This window comes from Anolis carolinensis, chromosome 2 (genome assembly GCF_035594765.1).
Source record: "Anolis carolinensis isolate JA03-04 chromosome 2, rAnoCar3.1.pri, whole genome shotgun sequence".
Lineage (NCBI taxonomy): Eukaryota > Metazoa > Chordata > Lepidosauria > Squamata > Dactyloidae > Anolis > Anolis carolinensis.
The window spans coordinates 208514784-208541003 of NC_085842.1; the positions used below are offsets into that span (position 1 = coordinate 208514784).

The 26220-nt window shown below is 43.5% G+C and overlaps 1 protein-coding gene across 1 annotated transcript; it reads left to right on the plus strand.

Moving 5' to 3' along the window:
- Positions 1-5971: 5971 nt before the first annotated feature.
- Positions 5972-14363, plus strand: hoxc13 (homeobox C13). Its single transcript, XM_003216679.4, has 2 exons — positions 5972-6764; positions 12020-14363. The coding sequence occupies exons 1-2, from the start codon at positions 6062-6064 to the stop codon at positions 12274-12276; spliced, it is 960 nt and encodes a 319-aa protein (XP_003216727.1). The 5' UTR covers positions 5972-6061; the 3' UTR covers positions 12277-14363.
- The last annotated feature ends 11857 nt before the right edge of the window (positions 14364-26220 follow it).

Here is a 26220-nt window from a genome sequence, read left to right on the forward strand (position 1 = left end):
CCAGTTGCTGTGTCCTCACGTGTTTCGCCCATTGTTCTCCAAGGAAGGTTCTGATTATAAAGCAGGATGTCAATCCATCTGCAGCAGGAATTGAGGAAAAGGATGGGAAGCGCGTCCCTTATGGACAACCGCTACCACAGATATCCGAGGCGAGTGCATTCCAGGAAACTACCTAAACGCTGTTTCTCATTCCTCCTTTTGCACTGGGATATTGCTAATAGATTGAATCACCGGGATTGTGGCAAACCAATCTGCCTGGCTTTCTTTCTTTGCTCGCAGACGGGGGCTTCCTTGTGCATTTTTAAGTTAATTAAAGCCAGCCGAATTGACTCGGGCTATCAATCCACCGCTCCATATCTTAGCAAGATCAGCTCGTTTAAATGAGATACCGCTAAGCCATTTATGAAATGAAAAGCTGCTTAAGACAAGGGCAGATAAATGAAGAGGAGGCCAGGCTCTGGAATAGCATTTCTTAACCAAATGCTAGATTCTTTTCGCCTGGGTTTATTTATTTGGTAATTCCACCATCCAAATTTAAAGCGGAATGTTAATTTCTCGGAGCATGAAAGGCACAGATTTGTCTGACTTTTCTTAGGCATGCTTTGCCCCATTTTCCTCTTACCCACCTGCTCCACAATAAATAGAATTGTAAAATCCGAGTTTTAATTAAGTCTATATTTCATCGAAATAGGAATTGCAAATGGTCTTATATAAACTCTGGGAAAGATCAGGCCACTGGTGTTATTTACTACTTTTGTCCTCTTTGCTCAGGAAACACACCTTTTAAAAAAGTGAACTGGGGGAGAAAGAAAAGAAAGAACTCTTGGGAAATGAAGCTATTTTCTCTGCACACATTCAGATACATCCTTGTGCACGACCCATGGTGTGTCTCTTTCATCAGCCTCTGTATTTCTAAACTAGGACTCTCCAGTTGTAAACCATTCCTTTCCCACAGCTAACTCCCCCTGTGAGTAAACCTCGTGTTTAAAAAATCGTTTTGAATATGGGAAACAGTGGGTTGCTGTGAGTTTTCCAGGCTGTATGGCCATGTTCCAGAAGCATTCTCTCCTGCCTTTCACCCACATCTATGGGAGGCATCCTAAGATGCTGTGAGGTCTGTTAGAAACTCGCAAGTGGGGTTTTTATATCTCTGGAAAATCCAGAGTGGGAGAAAGAACTTTTGTCTGTTTGAGGCAAGTGTGGATGTTGCAATTGATCATCATGATTAGCATTTAATCGCAGATTCAAAGCCTGGATGCTTCCTGCCTGAAGGAATCCTTTGCTGGGAGGTGTTCTCTGGCCCTGATTGTTTCTTGTCTGGAATTCCCCTGTTTTCAAAGTGTTGCTCTTTATTTGCTGTCCTGATTTTAGAGTTTTTTTTAAAATACTGGTATCCAGATTTTGTTCATTTTCATGGTTTCCTCCTTTCTTTTGAAATTGTCCACATGATGTATATTTAATTTAATTTAATTTAATTTGTGTATTGAATGTTTGCCATTAAATGCTAATCAAGGTGATCAGTTGCAACATTCACATTTGCCTCAAACAAACAAGAGTTCTTTCTTCCACCCTGGAATTTTCACAGATATACAAACCCCACTTGCCTAGTTTGCAATAGACCTCACAACCTCTGAGGATGCCTGCCATAGATGTGGGCGAAACGTCAGGAGAGGACATGGCCATACGCACCAACTCACAGCAATCCAGTGATTCTGGCCATGAAAACTTTCTACAACACATGGCAAGCAATGTTTGGTTAGAAGGCAATGATATTTAGGTCTACATTTTTCCATGAGAGTTTTCTCAGGCTGTTGCTGCAAAAACAACCCAGTTTTATGACACCTTACAGACCAAAAATACTTTCATTTGGGAAAATTTTTCCTAAGATTTCAGCATATTTTTCTTGGTCACGTTGAGGACTTCCCCAATAGACTAACATTCACATCCAAACACAATAGTGGGACTGGGACATGAGACATGTATCTCACAGTCAATTTTTGGAATAAAATCACGATATATGCCGATATTGCCAGTGTTCCTTGTTTGATACAGTCAATTCTGCCTATATTGTTCATCCCAAGGCTTTTTTAAAATGATGTATGCCTCTTTCTAGATCACAGTTCAGTAGAATGAACCGCCTTGGTCTTCTCTTTCTCCCACAACTAAAATAAAAAATAATGAGTCTCTTATCTCACACACATAGGGAGAGAGAATAATGGCCTTTAAAATGATATTTTCTAGAAAACATCATCCTTCATACCTTTCCTTGTAATGGCCGCCCCTTCAGACTCAAAGACGTCCCATCCCCTTTAGACGCTACATGTGAACTTCATTCTTTTCGGTCTAGACACTAATTGGGAGCCAGTTGGTCTATTTTGTCTATTTTGCCTTGACCTTGGACTTCGGCTGGTTCAGATGCTTTTGCCGGCAAAGTGTAAGCCACACTTGCATTTTGGGGTCTCTTTCTTTACTTTCCAAAGCAAAAGGTTTCTAGTAGAAGACGGGATTTTCTCTAAAGACGTCAGATCCTGAGATTATTTTATGTTGGGATATTAGAGGAATTTTGTGATTTCAGTGTGACTGTTGCGTTTTGTTGGTGGGTAACTAAGATGTAGTGAGCTCGATGGTGGACAATGTTACCGCTGGACAATGCTACCGAAAATCGCTTGTATCTATGGTTCGCAACTTCAGAGGATCTGAAGCAAAGCAAATGTAATATATATTATATACACACATACATATATACAGCCTTCAGAAGATCTGATCGTAATAAAGCAAGTGGACTCTCTCTGCTTCTCACTATATATAAAATCTATATGTATATATGTGTGTGTGTGTGTATATATATATATATATACACACACACACACACATATATACACCCAAGTATTGCTAATTTTCCTGGAAAGTTCATCCTGCAATAGGTCGAAGGTGTACAATGCTATCGAAAATCGCCTGCATCTATGGCTGGCAACTTCAAAGGATCTGTAGTTAAGCAAGTGGAATATATATATATATAATCTTCAGAAGATCTGATCGCAGTAAAGCAAGTGGACTCTCTCTCTCTCAGTATGTGTGTATATTCCGAAGTATTGCTGATTTTTCTGGAATGTTTATTACAATAGGCAATGGGTGATTTCCTTTCCCCTCTTATGAACAAACCTTGGTCTCACCCTTGTTGAGAGCAGCGTGAGTTGGGTTTTCCTCTTGTCTTTTCCCTCACAGAACCATGCATATGGACTTTCAGTCCAGATATGTGATAACTTTGTCAACTGATCTAAACCAAAGAGAGTTGGAAGGAGTGTGGAGCTAGTCCCAAGATTTTGGGGTGAAGTTGACCTTTTAAGATACTGGTTGCAGTGGGATTTCAAGAGAACCGAAGCAGAAGTCCCATCCATGCTAATCTTGAATTGATTGGGACCATCTTCCAAGTAATTGTCTACAATCCCTTGCGAGTAGGATTACGCTGTGTCTATGGGCAAGAGGGATGCTAGCATTTCTATTTTTGTTCTTCTTTCCTCTTCCTCGTCCAACACACCACCATCCCCTTGTTTGGCTACATTTATCTGTCCAAGTAATCCTTCATAATGCAGGATTGGGAAAGGAGAAAATCAGGAGATCTAAACAATTTTCCACTTGGCTCTTTCCAGTTAAATTTCAAATGCTTCCAAACGCATCCATCTGCATCAAATCAGGAATGGTCAGAGAAAAATATTTTAGAAGTGGGTTCCTTTAGTCATAAATAAGAGTCTCACAAACTCTGAGGATGCCTGCCATAGATGTGGGTGGAACGTCAGGAGAGAATGTTTCTGGAACATGGCCATACAGCCCGGAAAACTCACAGCAATCCAGTAAATAAGAGGTTCTCATCCACATGTAGCGATCATGTGTGTGTATACCGGGGCTATCAATCTTCGGCAGACTAGTTCACAATTCTTCTATTTCATCTATGTAATTATAACCCATCCATCTCGGATCCTGTTTACGCGGGGTATAAAGCGGGTCGCATTTATTTTCTTTTACACAGACACAAATCAACATTGAGACCATTAGATCTAACTCACCCAGCCTTTCAAGAGCAGACATGGTTGCTGCCATATTTACTACTGAGAGATTAAACATTAATAACAAAATATCATAATATAATCACAACCAGTCCTTTTAAAAAATCCCCAGTTGTCTGAGCACGAAAGATTAAGCATTATTGGGTTGGACTCATGCAAGGAACAAACTCTATAAAAACGCTCAAACGTTTTTGGAAGCATCTATTATATTCTTGCAATGTGGCGGCATTTCTTTCTTCCTTCCCGGTTGCTTTTTTCCCTTCGTGCCCCAATAACAACATGGTGGGCAAGTGAATTTTTTAAAAAAGAGATTAAAAAAACTCCTGCAAGAAACAATGTAGTGGTTAAGAATTGTACATAACTCATCCTAGGAAAATAATAATAATGAACCCTCTCCCCACAATATTATCAGACACGTGTCGTCTGTCTTTGTTATGTTTTAACACCATAGGGTGAATTGTTTCACATTCTTCCTGCAATGAAAAGTAAGATACCTTTAAATCCATCAACAGCAATTCAATAGAGCAAATATATCCGCTGATTACACAGAGAGAGAGAGACATACATATTATATATATATATATAGAGAGAGAGAGAGAGAGATACACACAGAGAGAGACATATATATATTACACACACACATATATCTTTGCAATACATATATAAGCAAAGAGATATTAATCTCTTCGCTCCCTCTTAAGACTGAAAGAGGCTGAGAGAAAATCAATTTCCCCGGGCGATAAACGTCTGGATTCCTCGATTCCCGTAAGATCCAATAGTTGATTCCCAGAAACAGACGGTGAGGAAGGGAGGGAGGCAAGGAGGGAGGCAAAGCAAGCGGCTAGCCGACCTTAAGCATGAAAACAAGAAAGACCTTTCAATCCGCTAGGATGGATAACACAACAGAGACAGAGAAACGGGCACAGGTGCTGGGGTCCCAATTTCTGACCTCTAAAATAATCTATCCATGTTAGGTTTCCTTGCCAGGCTGTTTTTAGTTGACCTTCCTCTCATTCTGCTTATAATATACTAGATATAAGGTCTTGTCTAGTCTCAGACCCAGTCCTCCATCTCTCTCTCTCTCTCTCTCTCTCTCTCTCTCTCTCTCTCTCAATCTCTCTCTCTCTCTATATATATATATATATATATATATATATATATATATATATATATGAAAACTCGTCTGATCAATAAACATCACAACCTCTGGGGATGTCATCCCTCAGGCAAGAAACAGACAGGCTTTGAATCTGCAAGGCCATTAAATGCTAGCCAAGCTGGCCATATGCAACATTTACACTTGCCTTCAACAGACAAGAGTTCTTTCTCCCAGCCTGGACTTTTCACAGATATTTAAACCCCACTTGCCGAGTTTCCAACAGACCTCACAACCTCTGCGGATGTAGGCTAAACCTCAGGAGAGAATGCTTCTGGAACATGGTCATACAGCCCGGGAAAACTCACAGCAACCCAGTGATTCCGGCCATGAAAGCCTTCGACAACACAATGCCATCTTATTTTTTAAAAAGAGCGAAACCATTCCATTCCTAATGTGATATGTAATTCTGAGCATTTTTTTCCCTTCGGCTCCTTTGTGTCGGCCAAATATGAAGCGCCCCACCTTGCCCTTATTTATTTCCTCGCACGCTTGACAATCAGTGGGGTGGAGGAGGAGGAGGAAGGGGGGACCTCCCGTCGCCTTTAAGGATTTTTGTTTCTGAGCGCCAATGGGAGCGCTCCGTCCTCTTCCCGAAGCAGAGGGGAGCCCTCCCATTGGCCAGCGCGACGTCACGTGCCGGGGCTCGGCAGCGGCAAGAAGCAGGCGAGAAGCGCCTCCAGACGGGTCACGTGGCCCGGCGGATTTCTTAATGAACCGGCCCCTCTCTCGAGCCGGGCTCTCTTGTGCGCATGCCCGGGCGTCAACAATATGTTGGGGAAATTAGGTGTCTCCTCTCTTTGGGAAGGCGAGTTTTAAAAAGCTCGGCGCAGACCATGCTATGACGACTTCCCTGATCTTGCATCCACGCTGGGCGGAGACCTTCATGTACGTCTACGAGGAGACCCCGAATGAGAGCAGCGCCAACAAGATCCCAGCCTCCGCCGCCGCCATGGAAGGGCTCGCGGGGAACTGCCCGGCCAGCCACTGCCGGGACCTGATCGCCCACCCGGCCCTGGGACGACACTCCAGCGGGCTCGGCGGACACCAGGGCTCGGTCTACGCGGAGATCCCGGCGCCCGACGCCGCCCGGCAGTGCCCGCCGCCGCCTCCTCCGCCTCCTCCTCCCGCCGCCTCCAGCGCCCCCTTGGGCTACGGCTACCCCTTCGGAGGCAGCTACTACGGGTGCCGCTTGTCCCACGCCCACAACGTGAACTTGCAGCAGAAGCCTTGCTCCTACCACCCGGCGGCAGCCGAGAAATACCCCCCGGAGCCCAGCGGCTCCCTCCCCAGCGAAGAACTCTCCTCCCGGGCCAAAGAGTTTGCCTTTTACCCCAGCTTTGCCAGCTCCTACCAAGCCGTCCCAGGCTATTTGGACGTATCCGTGGTGCCCGGGATCAGCGGACACCCGGAGCCCCGCCACGACGCGCTGCTGCCCATGGATGGCTACCAGCACTGGGCGCTCTCCAACGGGTGGGACGGGCAGGTCTATTGCTCCAAGGAGCAGCCCCAGTCCGGACACCTCTGGAAGTCACCCTTCCCAGGTAGGGCTGCCTCTCTCTCTCCTCCTCCTCGGGATGATCCCCCGCCCTTCCCGCTGCCTCTCTCTCTTTCTTTCTCTGCTCCGTATGTTGCATGTTAACCCAGCCGCCCAGGTGAATCTGGGGCTCTTGCACAGGCACGCAGGAGGCGAAGAAGCCAGCGGGTTGGAAATCCGGCTCCGTGCCTGCGAGCTCCGAGGTGCTGCTTTCACACTGCGTGCCAATGAATGTCTGTGCCTGTTTTGATCGCCCCCTCCTTCCCTCACGCAACTGGATTCCTCAATTCTGCTTGCATCCATCACAAACATCGGAATATTACAAACCACATGTTTATATATACAATATCAGAGTTACCCTTTATCTGGCTGGATCTACCCTGCCAAATAATGCCATATATAGATATGTAGGTAGGTAGGTAATTATTACCCCGAGTTACCCATTCTCTGGCTGGATCTACCCTGCCATTTGACTGCTACAGTAATGTAATTCAGATTCCATTATATGGGTGACTGCATCGTGCATTGTACCGGTGACTATACCATGTAGATTAACTGAATATGGCCCTTTCTTTACTGCCATCTAAAATCCAGATTATCTGCTTTGAGCTGGATTATGTGGCATTGTAGACGCCTATAATCCAGTTCGAAGCAAACAACCTGGATTATTTGCTTTGATCATCTAGATTCTAGAACCCCCGTGGTGCAATTGCTGACCGAAAGGTCGGGGGTTCGAATTCGGGAACCGGGTGAGCTCCCGTCTGTCGGCTGCAGCTCCTCGTGCCGGGACATGAGAGAAGCCTCCCACAAGGATGGTAAAACATCAAACATCCGGGCGTCCCCTGGGCAACGTCCTTGCAGAAGGCCAATTCTCTCACATCAGAAGCGATTTGCAGCAAGTCGCTTTTGACACAAAAAATCACCCCAGTTACCCTTTCTCTGGCTGGATCGACCCTGCCAAATATGAAAGCTATATCATGCCATTCAAACTCCATCATGCACTATGCATTATACCGGTGGCTGTACCATGTAGGTCACTAACTATGGCCCTTTCTATACAGCCAGTTAAAATCCAGATTATCTGCTTTCAGATGGATTATATGACAATGTAGACTCATACAATCCAGTTCGAAGCAGACAAGCTGGATTATCTGCTTTGATCATCTGGATTCTCTGGCAGTGTAGATCCAGCCTAATTCATGCTGTTCAAGCTGCATTATTCGACTAGCGTGGATCCTCTTGTTTTCCTCCCCCTTTTGCTCTCTCTCTCTCTCCCTCTTCTAGGAAGGCCAGGCTTTTATTTTTTTCGGAAAGGGACAGTAAATCATATTGCAATTACAGAAGTAGCTGTCAAGTGACATGAATCTTACAAATGAATCTTGTAAGGGTAGCGAAAGGGGGGAACGAGAGCGATGCTTTTGCCTCTGGTTAGAAATCTGGCCTGAGTGACAGGCGGCGATGGGGGGACTGAAAGCTGGGGGCGCTTTATTGGGAGGGAGAGATGGAAAACCCAGGACGACTCCTTTGCTCTTGGGGTCCCCACCTTGCCATCAATATACAGGCCCTTCTCTCACGGCGGGGTGAATAGGAGCGGAGAGTCTGAGACTGAAAAAACAAGGAGGGCTGGGTTGGGAGGGAGAGAAGGGAAGGGAAGGGGTGGGTGAGGATAAAGGCAGCGGAAAGCAGGCATTTATCGTGGGGATGCCCCTTCAAGAGAAGACTCGGCTTGCCAACAATGCCTGCTCGGAGCGAGCGTTGCATGATGGGGGTTTTCCTCCCTTCCTGTAAGGAAGGAGAAATCAGAGTTGAGTGCGGAAGGAAAGAAAGAGAAGGCCCCATTTAGTCTTGCTGTTCTTTCAGCCTCTTGTATTGGCAGAGGTTTCGTTGGGGGGTACCGGTGAAGACCTCCTTGTTTATTTGAGTCCAGAATACCCAAGGAAGCCTGGGTTAGATGGAAGGCGGAGAGGCAAGGGGTTTGCAAGCCTGAGTGGTGTGAGAATGAATGCAGGTTTCCCCATCTGTGTTCCTTTTTTTGGAAGAGGTTGGAAGGGATCTTCCATCCACTGCTGTGGTTCCTAAAAGCAGAGTGGAGAGAGCTCAAAGGAAGAGCCTCATCTCATTTTCTCCTTCATTCTCGTTCCGTTTTCCTGATACATTGTTGGAGGGGGGCGGGACTCCAAAGCACTGTATGTGTGTGTGTGTGTTTGTGTGTGCCTGCCACACTTTGTTTTCACTGCCTCAAAAGACGCCATTGAAATAATAGAAAGATATTCTAGGAACTCTGGGAAAAGTAAGAATCCACCAGCTACACAACTAGGAAAAAAGGAAAACACAAACACCTTAGCTGCCTATAAATAACAAAGAACCCTATCGCTCACTGAAGGCAAGGAGCTTTATTTGTCATGAGCGAGCGGTTAATCTACTACAGAAGAAACAACAGGGGCTTGTAGCAGCTTAAATAGACCCTAGTAGCCAGCTTTGTTTGGCTTGAACTTCGGAGGAGAGCAACCCACTATTTCAGTTGTGAGCAACTGAAATGGTGGGTCTTTAAGGTCTTGCATGATTAACTGCTGCAACCACAATTCGGGGGGGGGGGGCATTTTTCCCCATTGAGAGTGTCTCTTCTCTTCTCCATCATGGAGAAATACTCTCCATGAGGTTTCGGCTGTCCTTCGTGAGGACCCACCCCCCACCCCCCAAAAATACCTCCCTACCCCATCCCTTTGCCCCCTTCATTTCAGTCTTTCCAAGAAAATATTCTGAGAGGTTTCTGCTGTCCTTCGGCAGGAAATCCCCTCCCCAAATTACCTCCCCAACCTACTCCTTTGCCCCTTTAATTTCAGTCTTTCCGTGGCCATAGTTCGGCCAGTGCAAACCAGCTCTGAGGTATTATCCAGCCTATTTAATTCAAGAACGCCTTCGAGAGAAAGATAAAGAAAAGAGCCCGGTTGGAAGGGGGGGGGAGAGATTGAGGTCGATGCACGAGTGATTACAGTTAATCCTGACGAATTGGCAACGGGGCAGCCTTTGCAGAAGATGCTATTAAGGAGGAGACTGTATGCATGAAGGAATAATGAGGATCATTGATTCCCCACTGCCTTCTAGACTAGGCGAGGTGTTTCCCATTTCCCAACAGCGTGGGAATCGCTGGAGAAAGCACAAAGCATTCGACACAACCAGGGCCTGGTGGTTTGGGATTCTTCTTAGTGTAGCTCTCCTGAGCAGCAAAGGATGTGGACAGGAGGGGAAGGGAGAGAAGGTGCAGGTCCCTCAAGCTCACAGATGGCCCTTGAGCTGCATAGGTGCCAGAACTAAACATCAGGAGAGAAAGGGATTGGGAGAAAGAGATACACACACCACAAACACAGAAACAAACACAGGGGACTCGATGCCTCAAATGCTGAGGTCTCCTGGAACAAACCCAGACCGCGTCCACACAGCTGAGGAAAATCCCACATTATCTGCTTTGAATTGAGATATATAGCTGTGTAGACTCAGATAACCAGTTCAAAGCACATCTTGAGGGATTTTCTGCCTTCTATTCTGGGTTATATGGCTGTGTGGAAGCCCCCCCCCCCCCCCCCCCAGTTCACGAGGAAGGCGAAGAGAGTCTCTCTAAAAGCGACCGCTTCAACATTCACTGGATGCTTAGAAGGGGAGTGATGGGCTGGGTCTCCATTAAAAAAAAAAGTGGGGGGGATCACTAATTTTGGAACCAACTTCCAAATTTCTAATTTCGGCTGCCCTCTTTGCTAAATGCCTTTTCCTTGACTTGCTGGGCTTTCTTTGTCTCAGATCAGTCTCGCTCGGAATAGCAGCACCCCTTGATACCTCCCATGCTGATATATTAATACTGGCTGGAGAAGACCACTCCACCCTGCACAGTCCCAACCGCGTCTTGCTTGTCCCCCCCCCCCCCCTTTATTTCTCTCCTTAGTCTCTCATTCTATCTTCCTCTCTTTTTCTCCCCCATCCACATTTCCATTTCTTTCCTTCGCATCCTCCCCATAGGCTTATTTTCCCCTTCTCTATAATGTCTGGAAGAGACATAGCCCATCTAGTTACAAGATGCTGTTTAATATAATAGACATCTTTCTTTCTTTCTTTCCTTCCTTTCCTCCCTTCTTCCTTTCTTCCTCAATCTCTCTTCCTTTTTCCCCTCTCTGTCTCCTTCTCTTCTTCCTTCCTCAATTTTTTTCATTTACACTTTCTCTCTGCTTCTTCTCCGTTAATTTTCTTTCCTCTTCCTTTCTTCCTCAATCTTGATTTTTCTTTTTCTTTCCTCTTCTCTCTCTCTTCTTCCTTTCTTCCTCAATCTCTTTTTTCCTCTTTCTTTCCCCTTCTGCTTCTCCGGCCTTTCTCTCTCATTCCTGCCTCTTTTCTTCTTCCTCCTCAATATCTCTTCTAAATTTTTCTCTTTCCATTCTCTTTTCGGCCCTTTCTTTCTTCTGCCTGTCTTCTCTCCTTCTTCCTTTCTTCCTCAATTTTGATTTTGCTTTTCCCTCCTTTCTTCCTTCCTTTCTTTCTTTCTCTTTCTTCTTTGTTTATTCCTCAATCTCTCTTTTTTCCCTTTTTCTCCCCCTGCTTCTCCTGCCTTTCTCTCTCTCCTGCCTCTCTTTTCTTCTACTTCCCCAATATCTCTTCCTTTTTCTCTTTCTGTTCTCTTTTTGGACTCCTCTTCTTCCTTCCTTTCTTCCTCAATCTCTTTTTTCCTCTCTCTCTCCCTCTCCGTCCTTCCCCAATCTCTGTTTCTTTTTCTCTTTCTCTTCTCTTTTCTGTCCTTTCTCTCTTCTCTTCTCTGTCTTTTCTTCCTCATTTCCCTTCCCCTTTCTCTTTCTGTTCTTGTTTCTATACTTTCTTCTATTTGTCTTCCTTCCTTCCTCAATCTCTCTTCCTCTGACTCTTTCTGTTCCCCTTTCTGCCCTTTCTCTCATCTCTTCTTCTTCTCTTCTTCCTCAATCTCTTTTTCCTCTTTCTCTCCCTCTCTTCTCTCTCTCTCTCCTGTATCTCTTCTTCCCACCTTCCTCAATCTCTCTTCCTTGTTCTCTTTCTGTTCTCTGTTCTGTCCTTTCTCTCTCCACTTCTTCTTCATTTCTTCCTCAATCTCTCACCCTTTGACTCTTTCTCTTTTCTGTCCTTTCTCTCTTCTCTTATTTTTCTTCCGCCCTGAATCCTTGATTTCTCTTCCTCTGTGCTCCTCCGTCCTTTCTCTCTCCCTCTCTCTCTTCCTTCTGCTCTTTCCTCTTCTCCTCATCGTTTCAGATGTGGTCCCTCTTCAACCCGAAGTGAGCAGCTACCGTAGGGGTCGAAAGAAAAGAGTCCCCTACACGAAAATCCAGCTGAAAGAACTAGAGAAAGAGTACGCCGCCAGCAAGTTCATTACCAAAGAGAAGCGACGACGGATCTCGGCCACCACTAACCTTTCCGAGCGCCAGGTCACCATTTGGTTTCAGAACCGGAGGGTGAAGGAGAAGAAGGTGGTTAGTAAATCTAAGGCACCTCACCTGCACGCCACCTGACCCAGCCAGGCCTTCAGAGGGGGCCAGGAAGGGCAAAAACAAAGCCAGAACAAACAAGCCCAAGTCTAGAGAAGCCGCCGACACTCTCAGCACCACTACCGCCAACTAAAGGGGGGACAGGACAGAATCAAAGACACCTATTTATCGGGTCCATTTGTATAAAAATAATAATCCAGCCAGGCATCGGGACTCTTTAATTTGATTATTTAAAGAAAAAACACCTCCAAAGAGGCGGCCAGGGATTGCAACCGCCCTCTTTGGGTTGTCTTCTGTCTTCTGTCTTCTTCTGTCCATGTTGCCATCCTCTTTAACTGTGAATGCCGTCGCCTTTCTTACACAGCAGTTTGGATATGATTTTTCAAGATGCACATTGGACAAGTAGAGGGGAGGGAAAGGTGGGGTACAAATCAGTCTGGTTCCTACCAGGGGTGTCTGAATGTTATATTGTACATCGTCTTCCCTCCCCCCTCTTTCTCTTTCTTTGGCTGTTTTTTTAATGAATATATGTATATATAAATATAAATATATATATATATGGGGAACTTTTTCAAAGCGGTTCCGGTAAAGATACCATAATTATTTGTTTAATATGTTGTCGGAGGCCTTCATGGCCAGAATCACTGGGTTGCTGTGAGTTTTCCGGGCTGCACGGCCATGTTCCGGAAGCATTCTCTCCTGACGTTTCGCCCACATTTATGGCAGGCATCCTGAGGTTTTGAAACTCTTGGAAACTAAGCAAGTTGGGTATCTGTGGAAGGTGCAGGGTGGGAGAAAGAACTCTTGTCTGTTGGAGGGAAGTGTGAATGTTGCAATTAATCGCCTTGAAAAGCCTTACAGCTTCAAGACCTGGCTGCTTCCTGCCTGGGGGAATCCTTTGTTGGGAGGTGTTAGCTGGCCATGACTGTTTCCTGTCTGGAATTCCTCTTTTCTGGGTGTTGTTCATTATTTACTCTCCTGGATTTTAGAGGGTTTTTTTAATACTGCTGGCCAAATTTTGTTCATTTTCATGGTTTCCTCCTTTCTGTTGAAATTGCTCTTCTTATCGTTTGTTGTTATTTCTAAGATTATTAGATAGAGTCCAAATAACTGGTGACTCCCAGGTTTTTGAACAGAATCCGAATCTTTGAGAGATGATTCACTATATATAAAACTATATATCTGTGGATATATAGGTCTATATATATGTGGAAGGTCCAGGGTGGGAGAAAGAACTCTTGAGAGGCCAGTGAGAATGTTGCAATTAATAATTCCACAGATATATAGACCTCACTTGCTTAGTTTTCAACAGACCTCACAACCTCTGAGGATGCCTGCCATAGATATGGGAGAAACTTAGGAGAGAATGCTTCTGGAACATTGCCATTCCGCCCGGAAAACTCACAGCAACCCAAGTATTTGTTTCTTTAAGAGGGACCCAAAGCAAAGTTTGGGAGAGGGGGAGAAAAAAAAAGAGAGAGAAGTAAATAAGGCTGCTACCTTGAATATGTTGCTGTTAATATCACTTCCTCTCTGATTTTAGTATGGGATTGCTCCAATACTTTTTGTCCCACCTGAATTTAAAGGTGACCGGTCAATGTAATGCGGAGGACGCAGTCCAGCTACTCCCAAGACTACTTGGTTTGTAAAGCAAGACATTCAAACGGGTTTTTTCAAAATTCGTCATTGACCTGAATGCGATTAAATATCCCTTCCTTTTTGGCCGAATCGTAGCCTTGTTCTTTTTTAATTTGCTGGAAAAGGTTCTCAGCCGGGTTTGATTTTTTCCTTATTTTTTATTAGAATTGTTGTCGCTGTTGTTGTTGTTATGGTGCGTTTGTTTTCCCCGCTACCAAACTGGAATGTTTTTTTCTCTGTGGACATTGCGGGGGGAAATGCGAAACTCTGTTGTTGATTTTTTTGTTTCTTGGGCGATGCTCCCCTCCTTTCTATATAAATTCAAGTCAGGAAGAGCCGTAGGTGTTCTTTCACGATGTTAAAGCGTCTTTTTTTTAAAAAAAAAAGAGAGAGAACAAAATTGTCTTGTATATGTATATAATGTGGTGTCCGAATGATATGTACTGAATGCAGAATACATTTCTTAAAAATAAGTCTTTCCCTTTCTTTTCTTCCCCCCATCCCAACCAACGCACGTTTTATTTTTCCTGATTTGGGAAACCATGACCTGATGGCTTTCCTTCTGAATGGTAAAAGTAAAATAATAATAATAATAATAAATGATTATTATTATAATAATTATATTATTATTAATAATTATAATATTTTATTATTTTACCTGCCTCCATCCTAATGACTTTACTTCTGAATGCTAATAGAATAATAATAATAATAATAATAATAATAATAATAATAATAATAATAATAATAGATGACGATGATTTTACCCACTTCAATCCAGGTGGGGAACTATAACATTTAAAAAGAAAATATACCATCTCTGACTCAGGATTTCCCCCTTTTAAAGAAAGGTGGACTTCTATGCGGACCTAATCCTCAACCCAATCTGAATAGAGCTAGAGTGTTGGGGAATCTGAGCTGTTAGCCTCAAAATAACCCTCAGTTGGGGTGTCGAGAGCAACCTGAGAACCTGAAAATTGCTAGTTGGGGTGATTCCACCATAAATATAGCAGAGTACCAGAAGTAAACTTCATAACCAGCAGAAACCTAGGTGTGCTGAGCTGGGATAAGCTTCTGTTCCTTAGGATGGTTTAGGATTGCAGAGTCAGAACTTTAGGTTCAATCATATTTCTTTCCTATCTGCAACGCCATTCTGATAAGGAAAATAGGAAGGGGAATGCTGGTGAGCTATTCCACAAAGCGTTTGAGTAGATCTCTCACAGCCTCAGTCAGTCCTCCAAACTTCAGGCAATCTCTTAACCTGATTCCTTACTCTTGCCAGAAACTCCAACAAAGAGAAAGGAAAGGCCCTGTTCTATTAGACTCTACAGGATTCCTCCATAGGTTTTCACGCAGGCAGGGATTTTTTCCCCTTTCTTTAAGTGTTTTAGAGATATAGAGATGGGCGAAGGCTCTCCTCCTGCACAGCCCTGGCATTGGAGAATACTGGCATAGGGCTAACGCTTGAGTGCTTCTCCAAATAAACAATATAAGAGGGGGAAAGGGGGTACAGAAGGAGGAAATGGGTGAATTTCAAGCGGAGGTTGCTATCCCAAGGGAGATTGGCCATTTCACTTCTCATCTCTCCAGGGAAGATTCCTCTTTGAAGGATCTTTCAATGTTTCCCAAATATAAACTCTCTTTTTATCTATATCCCATTTTCCTTAACAGGTTCGGGAGGCTTGAGGACTAGCAGTCTCGCCTACGACTTATGCCGACCTAATAAACTGCATAGAGCTTTCTTAGGCAAAAAAGCAAATGGCGTTTTTTTCAGTCCCTTCCTCTAAAACAGGGGTCCTCAAACTTTTTAAGCAGAGGGCCGGTCCACGGTTCCTGACTATAGTTTGAAAAAAAAGTACAAATTCCTATGCACAGGGCACATGTCTTATTTGTAGAGCAAAAAACAAACGAACAACGAAAGAACAATACAATATTTAAAAATAAAAACAATTTTAACCAACATAAACCTACCAGGATTTCAATGGGAAATGTGGGTCTACTTCTTGCTGATGAGATAGTCAAGTTAATTAGGATTGTTGTTGTTGTTGTGTGCCTTCAAGTCATTTCAGACTTAGGACGAGCCTAAGTCTAAAACTGAGGGCGGGGACTAGAGAAATAACCTTGGAGAGTCGCATCCGGCCCACGGGCCTTAGTTTGGGGACCCCTGCCCCTAAAATATAGCCAACAGCACCCTGTATTCCTTGGCGGTCTCCTATGGGAGCTCTCCTATACAAGTACTAACCAACTTGTTTTCTAAGATCATGTGGGATCTGGTGCTTTTAGTGTATTTAGGACTTCAAGGACAACCTTCCATGCTCTTAGTTGTGAATTGTTGGGGAATCTGTGCTGTTTGGCTCAAAATAACCCTCAGTTGGGGCAATTCCACCAAAAATATACCAGAGTACCAGAAGTAAACTTCATAACCAGCCGAAACTTTGTGTGATGAGTTGGGATAAGCTTCTATTTCTTAGGATGGTTTGGGATTGCAGAGTCAGAACTTTAGGTTGAAAAATATTTATTGAAATAAAAGACATAAATTCTTGATAGAAAAAGGTACTGGAGCTAATTAACTTACTGTGGGCCCTTCCACACAGCCATATAACCCAGAATATCAAGGCAGAATAACCCACAATATTTGTTCTGAACTGGAATATCTGAATCAACACTGCCATATATCCCAGTTCAAAGCAGATATGGTGTGGTTTTATTCAGCTGTGTGGAAGGGGCCCAGGTTTCATCTTTTAATGAGGTAAAAGACCACGCAGCTTCATTTTGGCTAGAGAGAGGCAAAAATGTGCATATAACCCCCTAAGGAGGTCTGTGGACCTTCTTTCTGAGTCAGCACCCCAGAAGTCCACCTTAAATGTTCTGCTCCTGATCCTCGCCCCTTGAATTCCCTGTTCCTGTCTATGAAATAATACTTCTAGGCCTAAAGTCTCTTTTATTTTGTTTATCTAGAAGATGTAAAGACCTGGCCGTCAGAAGCAGTGAACGCTGCTAGACTTCCTCCTGGGTAGACACACAGATTAGGCGAGAGGTGGATCCAAGAGTTTTCTTTGCTTGGGCCAGCGCTAGTATGCATATTTTCTCCCACTGAACCCATCTTAAATTTGTCAGCGGTCAAAGCTTTTTGGACCATCGCTGAGCAATCCGTCCTTGGTACATTATGAAGTCACAGAGGCCCAGCACAACCGGTCCGGAGAGCCCACGGCCCTGGGCGAGTGGGCAAAATGCAGGCGGAGAGGCTGAGGCCGGGCACTCTCTGATCCCTATCTTGAAGCTGGTGTGGCACTTTTCTTCTGCCCCATCGCCTACATCTTCCTGAGCTGTCCTCAATCCGGTAGGCATTTTCTAATTCATTTAAAGTATTTTAAAAATATGAATCTTGTGTACAACAGTGGTGCAAAGTATCCCAAATACAACAACTAACTTATCAAACGCCAGGATCTCAAGCCTAAACCTGTTACATGTCTGCATCTATGGATGGATCTATGCTGCTCTATATTGCAGTTTCAGAATGCAGATATAACATGATTTTTTGTTCCTGGGTTATAAATGCCGTTTCCTAATTGGTTCTGTCATAAAAACATGGAAACAGTTGATTACATTGCATTTTTGCGGGACATCCTGCAACACATTTTGCCATAGTTTTTCAAAGAATATCCCATCGAGCCTCAACCAGTTCAACATAGTAAAAAACAAGATTCTGAAGTATAAGAACTACTTTCAAAGTAAGTACCGCACAATTAAATAGGAATAACACTTTCAAAACAGGAACATAAGTTTTGTTCAAATTTTGTTACCTAGTGTTATATGGCAGTGTGGATTCGCATAATCCAGTTCAATTCAGTTAATCTGCATTTTGAAACTTAATTATATGGCAGTGTAGATCCAGTCTTATTTTATTTTATTCACATACATGGTTGCCGGTCCAAAATTTTTGCACTTTCCAAGAAAGGTAGGGAGAATTTTTTTAAAATAGCTTTAATGTGTTTTCATAAATTAGGGCGTCAGAAGCATTCATCTTTGGATACGCTTATTGTATCTACATATATAGACTTGTTGCATTCTAGTTCAAAAACTCTTTAGTTTTTAGAGTGTGTTCATATAACTGTGAGTTTTAGGCGCATTTGCCTTTCAGTAGATGAGACCAGTCCTATCCATCCAATCCTTGATGCCCTTCAGTGAGTCTAAATTGTAAGTAATGGCTGCAGTTCAAGAAATAAAAGTTATGTCATTATGTTGTCCATGGTTTTCATGGCCGGAATCACTGGGTTGCTGTGAGTTTTCCGGGCTGTATGGCCATGTTCCAGAAGCATTCTCTCCTGACATTTCACCCGCATCTATGGCAGGCATCCTCAGAGGTTGTGAGCTGTGGATGCCTGCCATAGATGTGGGCGAAACTTCAGGAGAGAATGCTTCTGAAACATAACCATACAGCCCGGAAAACTCACAGTAACCCAGTTATATTGGGGGGAGAGGGGAGATATTGCTTCTCAAAAGGTGACAGAGGCCCCTTCCATACAGCTGAATAAAATCCCACATTATCTGCTTTGAACTGGAATATATGGCAGTGTGGACACAGATAACCCAGTTCAAAGCAGATATTGTGGGATTTACTGCCTTGATATTCTGGGTTATGTGACTGTGTGGAAGGGACCAGAGAGAAAAGAAGGGTTGAATTATTCTGTCCTCTTCCTCACTTCGTTTCACCAAACCCGATGCCTTTAAGGAAGCCTGGAATTAATGTATCTATCTATCCCATCCGCTTGGTCGACCTATATTTATGCGATAGAGCCAGGCAAAGCACCCCGCCCGCCTTCCAAGGGTAAGGTTAAGGCTTATGGAAGAAATGCAGTGGACACTCCCCATTGCCCTCCACATTAAATATAGAAACTACATCAATATTTACTTGGGTTAAGTGTTTGTTTTTAAACCAAGGGAGAAGGTGACATGAAAATAAAATCTATATCGGGTCACCTCGTTTGGGGTTTCGGGTGTGACAATGATAATAATATTTTTTGAAAAAACATATCCCTGAAAATATATATGGGCAGGCGCCTGGTTTGAGTCTGACGTCTAAAGATATCTCTGTGCCCGAGTCAGGTTCGATTAAAATTAAGAAGGCGTGACTCCTTACAGCAGATGGAATTCGGCCCCGTCTGGCCCAGTTTAGTCGCTCATGACCCTTGAATCTCAGCAAAGATCTTTCATAGAAGAGATTCACCATGGGGTGTTTGGGTGTACTTTGCACCTTATTGCAATCCGCTGCCTCCTATTGCCCAGACTCCAAACTCGTGGTTAAAACGCAAAGAGGGAGAGGTTGAATTTAATGGGGAAGAATCCCAGGGCGTGTAAATTTCCCATGCTTCACTTGAGTGGATCGTGCCCATCAATCTGAAAAAAAGAGGGTTCTCCCATTGGAGTGTTCGGTCCTAGAGCAGCACAACTGGATCTGCTATGGAGTCCATGCTAAAGGAATCATGTTTTGTGAGCACTCTACTCCCAATCTAAATTCAGTGGTGTCAGTAAGAGCCATTTTGGTTTCGGTGGGAAGGTTGCTTTTGTTTCTAATGCATTCAGGTTTCGGCCTAAAGGCGCTCTGACGGCGCACTTGTGTTCAAGTCAGTGCAAATGTGCTCCGGATAGGAGGTGCAGCAGCCCAGCTCACAACCCCGTTACCCCAAATCTAATGACTAATTACCCCGATCCCCTCATAGCAATGCTTCTGGAACATGGCCATACAGCCGGGAAAACTCACAGCAACCCAGTAATTCCGGCAATGAAAGCCTTCGACAACACAGAGTCATAGTAATAATGTCTTAAATTTTTCCTTTTGGTTTTCTCAATGCTTTCTGGATCTAAAGGCTCATCCATGTAAACCAGTGGTTCTTAACCTGGATCCCCAGATGTTTTTGGCCTACAACTCCCAGAAATCCCAGCTAGTTTACCAGCTGTTAGGATTTCTGGGAGTTGAAGGCCAAAAACAACTGGGGACCCCAGGTTGAGAACCACAGATGTAAACCCAGTGAAAAAGACTGCCTATAAGAATTGATTCTTTATTTCAAGGCTGTGGAGTTGGTGGTTGTCCTCCTCCTCCTTTTTTCTGTTTTGATAGCTCTTCTCTCATATTTGGGGAAGAGAGATTGCTGCTGCCAGTGCCTAGCTAGCGAACAAGATCCATTACCTAAACGAGAAGAAAACAATAAATTTCAGGGAAGTGTTGGTGGTGGGGGGGGGGGAGCAATGTGAGAAGATAGACGTGGCTCCCTTGGGCTGCAGTCTTCCATAGGGCTGTGTTATTAGTTTCCCTGGCCTAAATCCAACTGTTATTTCAAACTGGGGTAAACTCACTAGGAACTCGAAAAACTAACACTCATGTAAATTCTATTTATTCAATGGCTCGGGTGGCGGTCAAGAATGAGATTTAGGTTTCTGGTGCTTCAAAAGAGGAGGTCAGGCTCAACATTTTACCGGCTTTTTCCCCCTGCCTTTCTCCCACCAGAAAGAGGCCTTGAACCAGAAAGAGGCCTTTTATAGGGCCTCTTTCTGGGACAAAAATTGATTGGGAATGCACGTCTGTTTTCCCGGGGAAATAAACAGCACTGGAATCAATGCCTCTTGATATCCAATAGGCTCCAATAAATAGGATTACAGGATGAGATGTGGGGTTTTTTTTTTTCTAAATTCCTGGTTTGTTTTGTTTAGTTTCTGCAAACCAAAGGAAATTAAGGTGCCTGTAACCAGTTTACATAAGATGAAGAGTAATAGCTAATTGGGTGGTGGGATCCTGCTGTTTACCTTGAGGGTAGAGATGGAAATCATGAGACCCTCCAGTGTTTGCTGGTTTGCAATTCCAGTAGCCCCAGTCAACATGGTCAGAGGAAAACTAGAAATCGTAGCCCAGCAACACTTGGAAGTCTACACCACTTGCCTTCCGTCCTGGTAGTGTCCTTTAATTTGAAAGAAAGGTGTAGTGATTTCTGCCTAATCTAATTTCAGCGATGAGCATAGCAGAAATATTAGGACATCACTACTACTGTACTCATCTCAGTTCCAGCGTTTGGGATGCTGTTGCAGAAGGCTTTCATGGCCGGAATCACTGGGTTGCTATGAGTTTTCCAGGCTGTATGGCCATGATCCTGAAGCGTTCTCTTCTGACTTTTCACCCACATCTATGGCAGGCATCCTCAGAGGTTGTGAAGTCTGTTGGAAACTAGGCAAGGCATGCTGTTTCCTGTAGATCTTCCTAGAGAAATTGCTTTGGTTTGAGAGGGAAAGGCCACAAAGATGAACAGAGCTTACTTAGTTTGCTTTTTGGACGACAGCTTCCAGAATCCTCCAGACAGTACTTTGAATAAACGTTACTCCCCCAAAGTATTGATGTTTCTCCCTCCGCAATGCCTCTTCGACCCAAAAGTTCTCAAAAAGAGCCTTATCGAGCTGTAGCTCCTGCAAACAGACAGAGTGGCGGTTATTTTATCTTTTCCATTCAGTCCCAAGAGACAAGCCAACAGTGAAGCAACATCATTGACAGCAACTCAGAGAAGATTCCTGGCATCGTCCATCTCCTTTAATGGGGATCTGGCACTTCATGCACAACTATGTCATTTCTCTTTCATGTACCACTGTATCACCCTCAACTCACAATTTACTAAACAACATGCATTCCCCCTTCCATTCAAGCACTTTATTTAAGTTTGCTGATTCCTTATTTGGTGTTCTACATATAAATGGAACAGCCATTCCTAACTTTTCTTTGGAAGCACGTGTACAATCCTTTGTTTATATTACTGTGTGCCTTCAAATCCCTTACGATTTATGGCGATCTTAAGGACAACTTATCACCTTTTTTGTGGTTGAGAATGTGTGATTCACCAAGTACCATTGGCCAAATGGGATTTGAGCCATGGTTTCCAGAATCATTGTCCAATCAAAGTGGGCTCCGTAATAATTTGTAACCTTGTTTATTTGGCAATTGGCAAGGCAGACACATACACAACCGAGTTTAACTGTCCCAACAAAACGTGTACAGCAAGAGTGGCCTTCTAGATATGCCTGGACTGCAAGTATTCTCCGTTTTAGCTTGCATAACCAGTGGGATTGAAGTTTCAACGGGAAGGTCCTGATGAACAGAATCACAGCCTTACATGGTTTCCTAAGAAGCTTTTCACCAAGTGGATATCTAGTCTATAGAAAACCTACACCACAGTGTATCTGTTAAACCAGTGGTTCTCAACCTGAGGTTCCCATATGTTTTTCAACTCCCAGAAATCCTAATAGCTGGTAAACTGGCTGGGATTTCTGGGAGTTGTAGGCCAAAAACATCTGGGGACACCAGGTTGAGAACCACTGTATTAAACCTTTGTTATTCCTCTTTATTTCCATGTTGTTCTCAGTATGTAACTCCGGGACACACTTCAGGCTCGGAAGATACTAGTGAAAAACTTATGAAGCCATGAAGCCAGAAACAGGCATCTCTGAACGATAAATGAGCGATTTCAGGAACTGCTAACAGGTTGTCTGTTGATTTTAACAGGAGATAAACCTATTAGGAATAAATCCATCTACACAAGAAGGAAGAAAGAGCAAAAATCAAACTTTGATACTTAAGTAAGCAACTAATTTCAGAGGTGCCCTGAAACTTCTCTCTTAAAGAAGTTTTTAGGAAGGATTATGGTCTGAGGAAATGCAATAACCCGGTCCACATCCTATGGTCCACTCTGAAGTCCATTTACACCGCTCCGTTTTTCATGGGTTGTATAAACTTTGCCTCCTCTTGTTCTTCCTATTTGAATCTTTAACAAGCACCTGTGGTCGTAAAAAGAAAAAAAAACTTTTAAAATAACTAACAACAGTTTCGTGTGTCTGCCGACTGCAGGATCTGTTGAGAGACAGGGCTTATGTGGAAGGAAGAGCAAGGGAAGAAAGGGGGAGAGGACTTTAAAAGGGGCACACCAACCGAAACTGGTCGACAAATTTGGGACAAACTAACCAACAACACAGCTGTAAATGCCTCTCATCAACGCACTTGCACCCACAGCTCTCAAGTTCGTGGGGGAGTCTGCAGGGGACTTCCGAACAAACAAAGTTTCTTTGAGTCTCCTTTGTGGAGACAAAAAAGCAGGATATAAATACATCACAACAACAACAATACAGAAGCAGCAGCAACAACAACATGACTTTACTTTTTTCTTCTACACTCAGGGGTACCACTGAACTTGTCACGTCACAGATAGTTTGCTTATAAAGTTATGTTCCTTGGTACTTCTCCCCATGCACCCGGGGAAAAACTTTAGGCGAATCTACAATGTAGATTAAATTATTTATTTATGTATTTACTATATTTATATACCACCTTTCTCACCCCTGGGAGGGGACTCAAAGCGGTTTACAATATATTAATGGCAGATATTCAGCGCAAACATACATATAATAGGGGGGAAATCATAATAGCTAAACACTAACATGTAGCTATAAATTAAAACAATTAAAATCATTAAACATATGCATAAGCAGAATTTAAACACTAAGACAAAGCATTAAAACATCCTAATATAAATATTAAAACCACATGATCCAATGCTGTTTGCCTCCAATTTAACTGCCATGGCTCAATACTGTGGAATCAGGAGAGATGTAGTTTGATCAGGCACCAGTCCTCTTTGGCAAAGAAGGCTAAAGACCTTGTAAAACTCCAGTCCTCATAATTCCCTAGCACTGAGCCATGGTAGCCGAAGTTGTGTCAAACGGCATTAATTTTACAGAAACCCCAGTCTAAGAAAGCAATTTTGGAGGTCCAACAATAGCCAAGTGCATACTGATATTCCAAACTATGTCTTTTACCTCAGAAGAGGAATCCCATTCCATCCTGACTGTGAGCCATTCTGCCTTATGCTGAGCGAGGACTTGAACCACCACCTCCAATCCTGGGTTATTGTTCCAGACATGAAACAATCAAGACCAGTTAACACCTCCCAACAAAGGATCCCCCCCTCAGGAAGCAGCCAGGCTTTGAAGCTGCAAAGTTTTTCAATGCTAATCAAGGTGATTAATTGCAACATTCACACTTGCCTCCAACAAAGAGAGTTTTTTCTCCCACCCTGGACCTTCCACAGATACATAAACTCACTTGCCTAGTTTTCCAATATACTTCACAACCTCTGAGGATGACTGTCATAGGTGTGGGTGAAACGTCAAGAGAGAATGGAACATGGCCATACAGCCCGGAAAACTCACAGCAGCCCATTGATTGGGCCATGAAAGCCTTCCATAACACAATCCTGATTTAGTTGGCATGGGTGAGAAGACTGTGACGTCACTGCCGGGCTAGCCTTGACCGTGACTATGCGGCCTATTTGACCTTGACATCACTAGCTTCCTGCGTAATGATCAACAAGTCTAAAACCTTGATCTTCCAGCAGCCACTCAAGAGCTGGTCTCCTCTCTTAAGTGTTCCTTGCTTCTGTTTGCAGATAAACAAGGTGTCATTTCAAGTCTAGACAGGCGGCCTAATGGCCAACAATAAAGGCTTGAAAAGGAAACTTCCCAGGTTTAGCCCTTTCTTTCCTTTGTAAGCACTGCCTTGACTACAGTCTTTTATAGCAGAAAAAGGAGCCCCCTCCTCCCTTCAGCCATTTCCCCCATTTCCTATGTAGTTAGTTATACATCCCTTGCACTTGAAGTTTGCTTTTTTCAAGTTCATTATTTATCTGCAAGAGGAAATTGGTCTCACAGTACAAAATAGTCGGCTTGATGGTGCAGTCCCATGCTTGTCTTTCCAGAAGTTATTCCTGTTGTGTTCAATGGGACAGACTCTGAGGTAAGTGTATAAGACTACAGCCTTAATTGCTAACTTTTCGCATTCTTCCTCTCTTTAAGGATATCATCTTTAGGATTAATGTATTTCTGACTTAGAGTGGGAGAGAGTTGTAATTTACACATAAATAAATCTAAATATAGGAAAAGGAAGCAATGCAGAGTCAGCCATGGGCGAGTACTTGGATGTGAAACCGCCCCAAAATATCAGGTGTTACAGACTCTGTTTCAGAAAATTAACTAACAAACTACCTCTAAATCCATACACTGCCATATAATCGAGATTATCAAATCATATAATCCACATTATCTGCTTTGAACTGGGTTAGACGAGTCTACATTGCCAAATAGTCTAGTTCAAATCAGAAAATCTGGATTTTATACGCATCTTAGAGCCAGTTTGAGGCCCCTTCCACACAGCTGAATAAAATCCCACATTTTCTACTTTGAACTGGAATATATGGCAGTGTGGACTCAGATAACCCCGTTCAAAGCAGATATTGTCGGATTTTCTGCCTTGATATCCTGGGTTATATTATTGTGTGGAAGGGCCGTTAGTGTTCTTTGCCTAAGAAAACCCCATGAAATTCATGGAATTGCCTTAAATCCACAAGCCACTGGAAGGCATACACACTCACAACCCACGAACACAATTCTGAAACACCGTAATGGATAGACTTTTTAGCCGCAGAGATTTTGATGCAAGTATGTCCCGGAAGCAAGATGTTTTCAGTAGACGGTTGCAGGAAGGGTTCAATTGTGAAAATGATATCTCCTGCCAGGTGTGTGAGTGTGTGGTATTGGGAGGTGACCTTTTTGGGTTTGTCCTTTGATACGTCTGTGATTAATACACGAAGAGAGACTTTACTTCTTGCCTGTTGCATTTCGTTTGACTCCATGAGAAGTTTCAGGAAAGTTCTAGAGATTGACCACCCAAGTATTGGAACTGAAAAACAAGCCTTATTGAAATCAATAAGGTGCATTTTGGTGGGCTTAGGAGATAACTGTTCACCCCACCATTCTCAGACAATAAACGGGCACTGAACAAAATGAAAATACTACATAACTGAGGGCCCTTCCACACAGCCATATAACCCAGAATATCAAGGCAGAAAATCCCATAATACCTGCTTTGAATTGGGTTATCTGAGTCCACACTGCCATATATACCAGTTCAAAGCTGAAAATGTAGGGTTTATTTAGCTGTGTGGAAGGGGCTTGAGAAGCAGAAGAGGCAATGAATAGGTAGAAGCCAAACCTTGCTGTCTTTTCCCTCTTTAGCCCTACACCTTCCCTGCACTCAAGATACAGGAGTAGGTTTACATAAATCCAGCAGGAGAATGATAGCCTCTGCTGGCAATGTTGGGGAAAATGTAGCTGCATCCATAAGCGTTTAACTCTTAAGGGCACTTGAGCAGGATCAGCAACAAAAACATTTAAACTTGTAATCTGATTTTTTTTTTAAAAAAAATCAAAGTCCAGGTAAAGCTAAAGAGTGGAGGTGTTTCTATA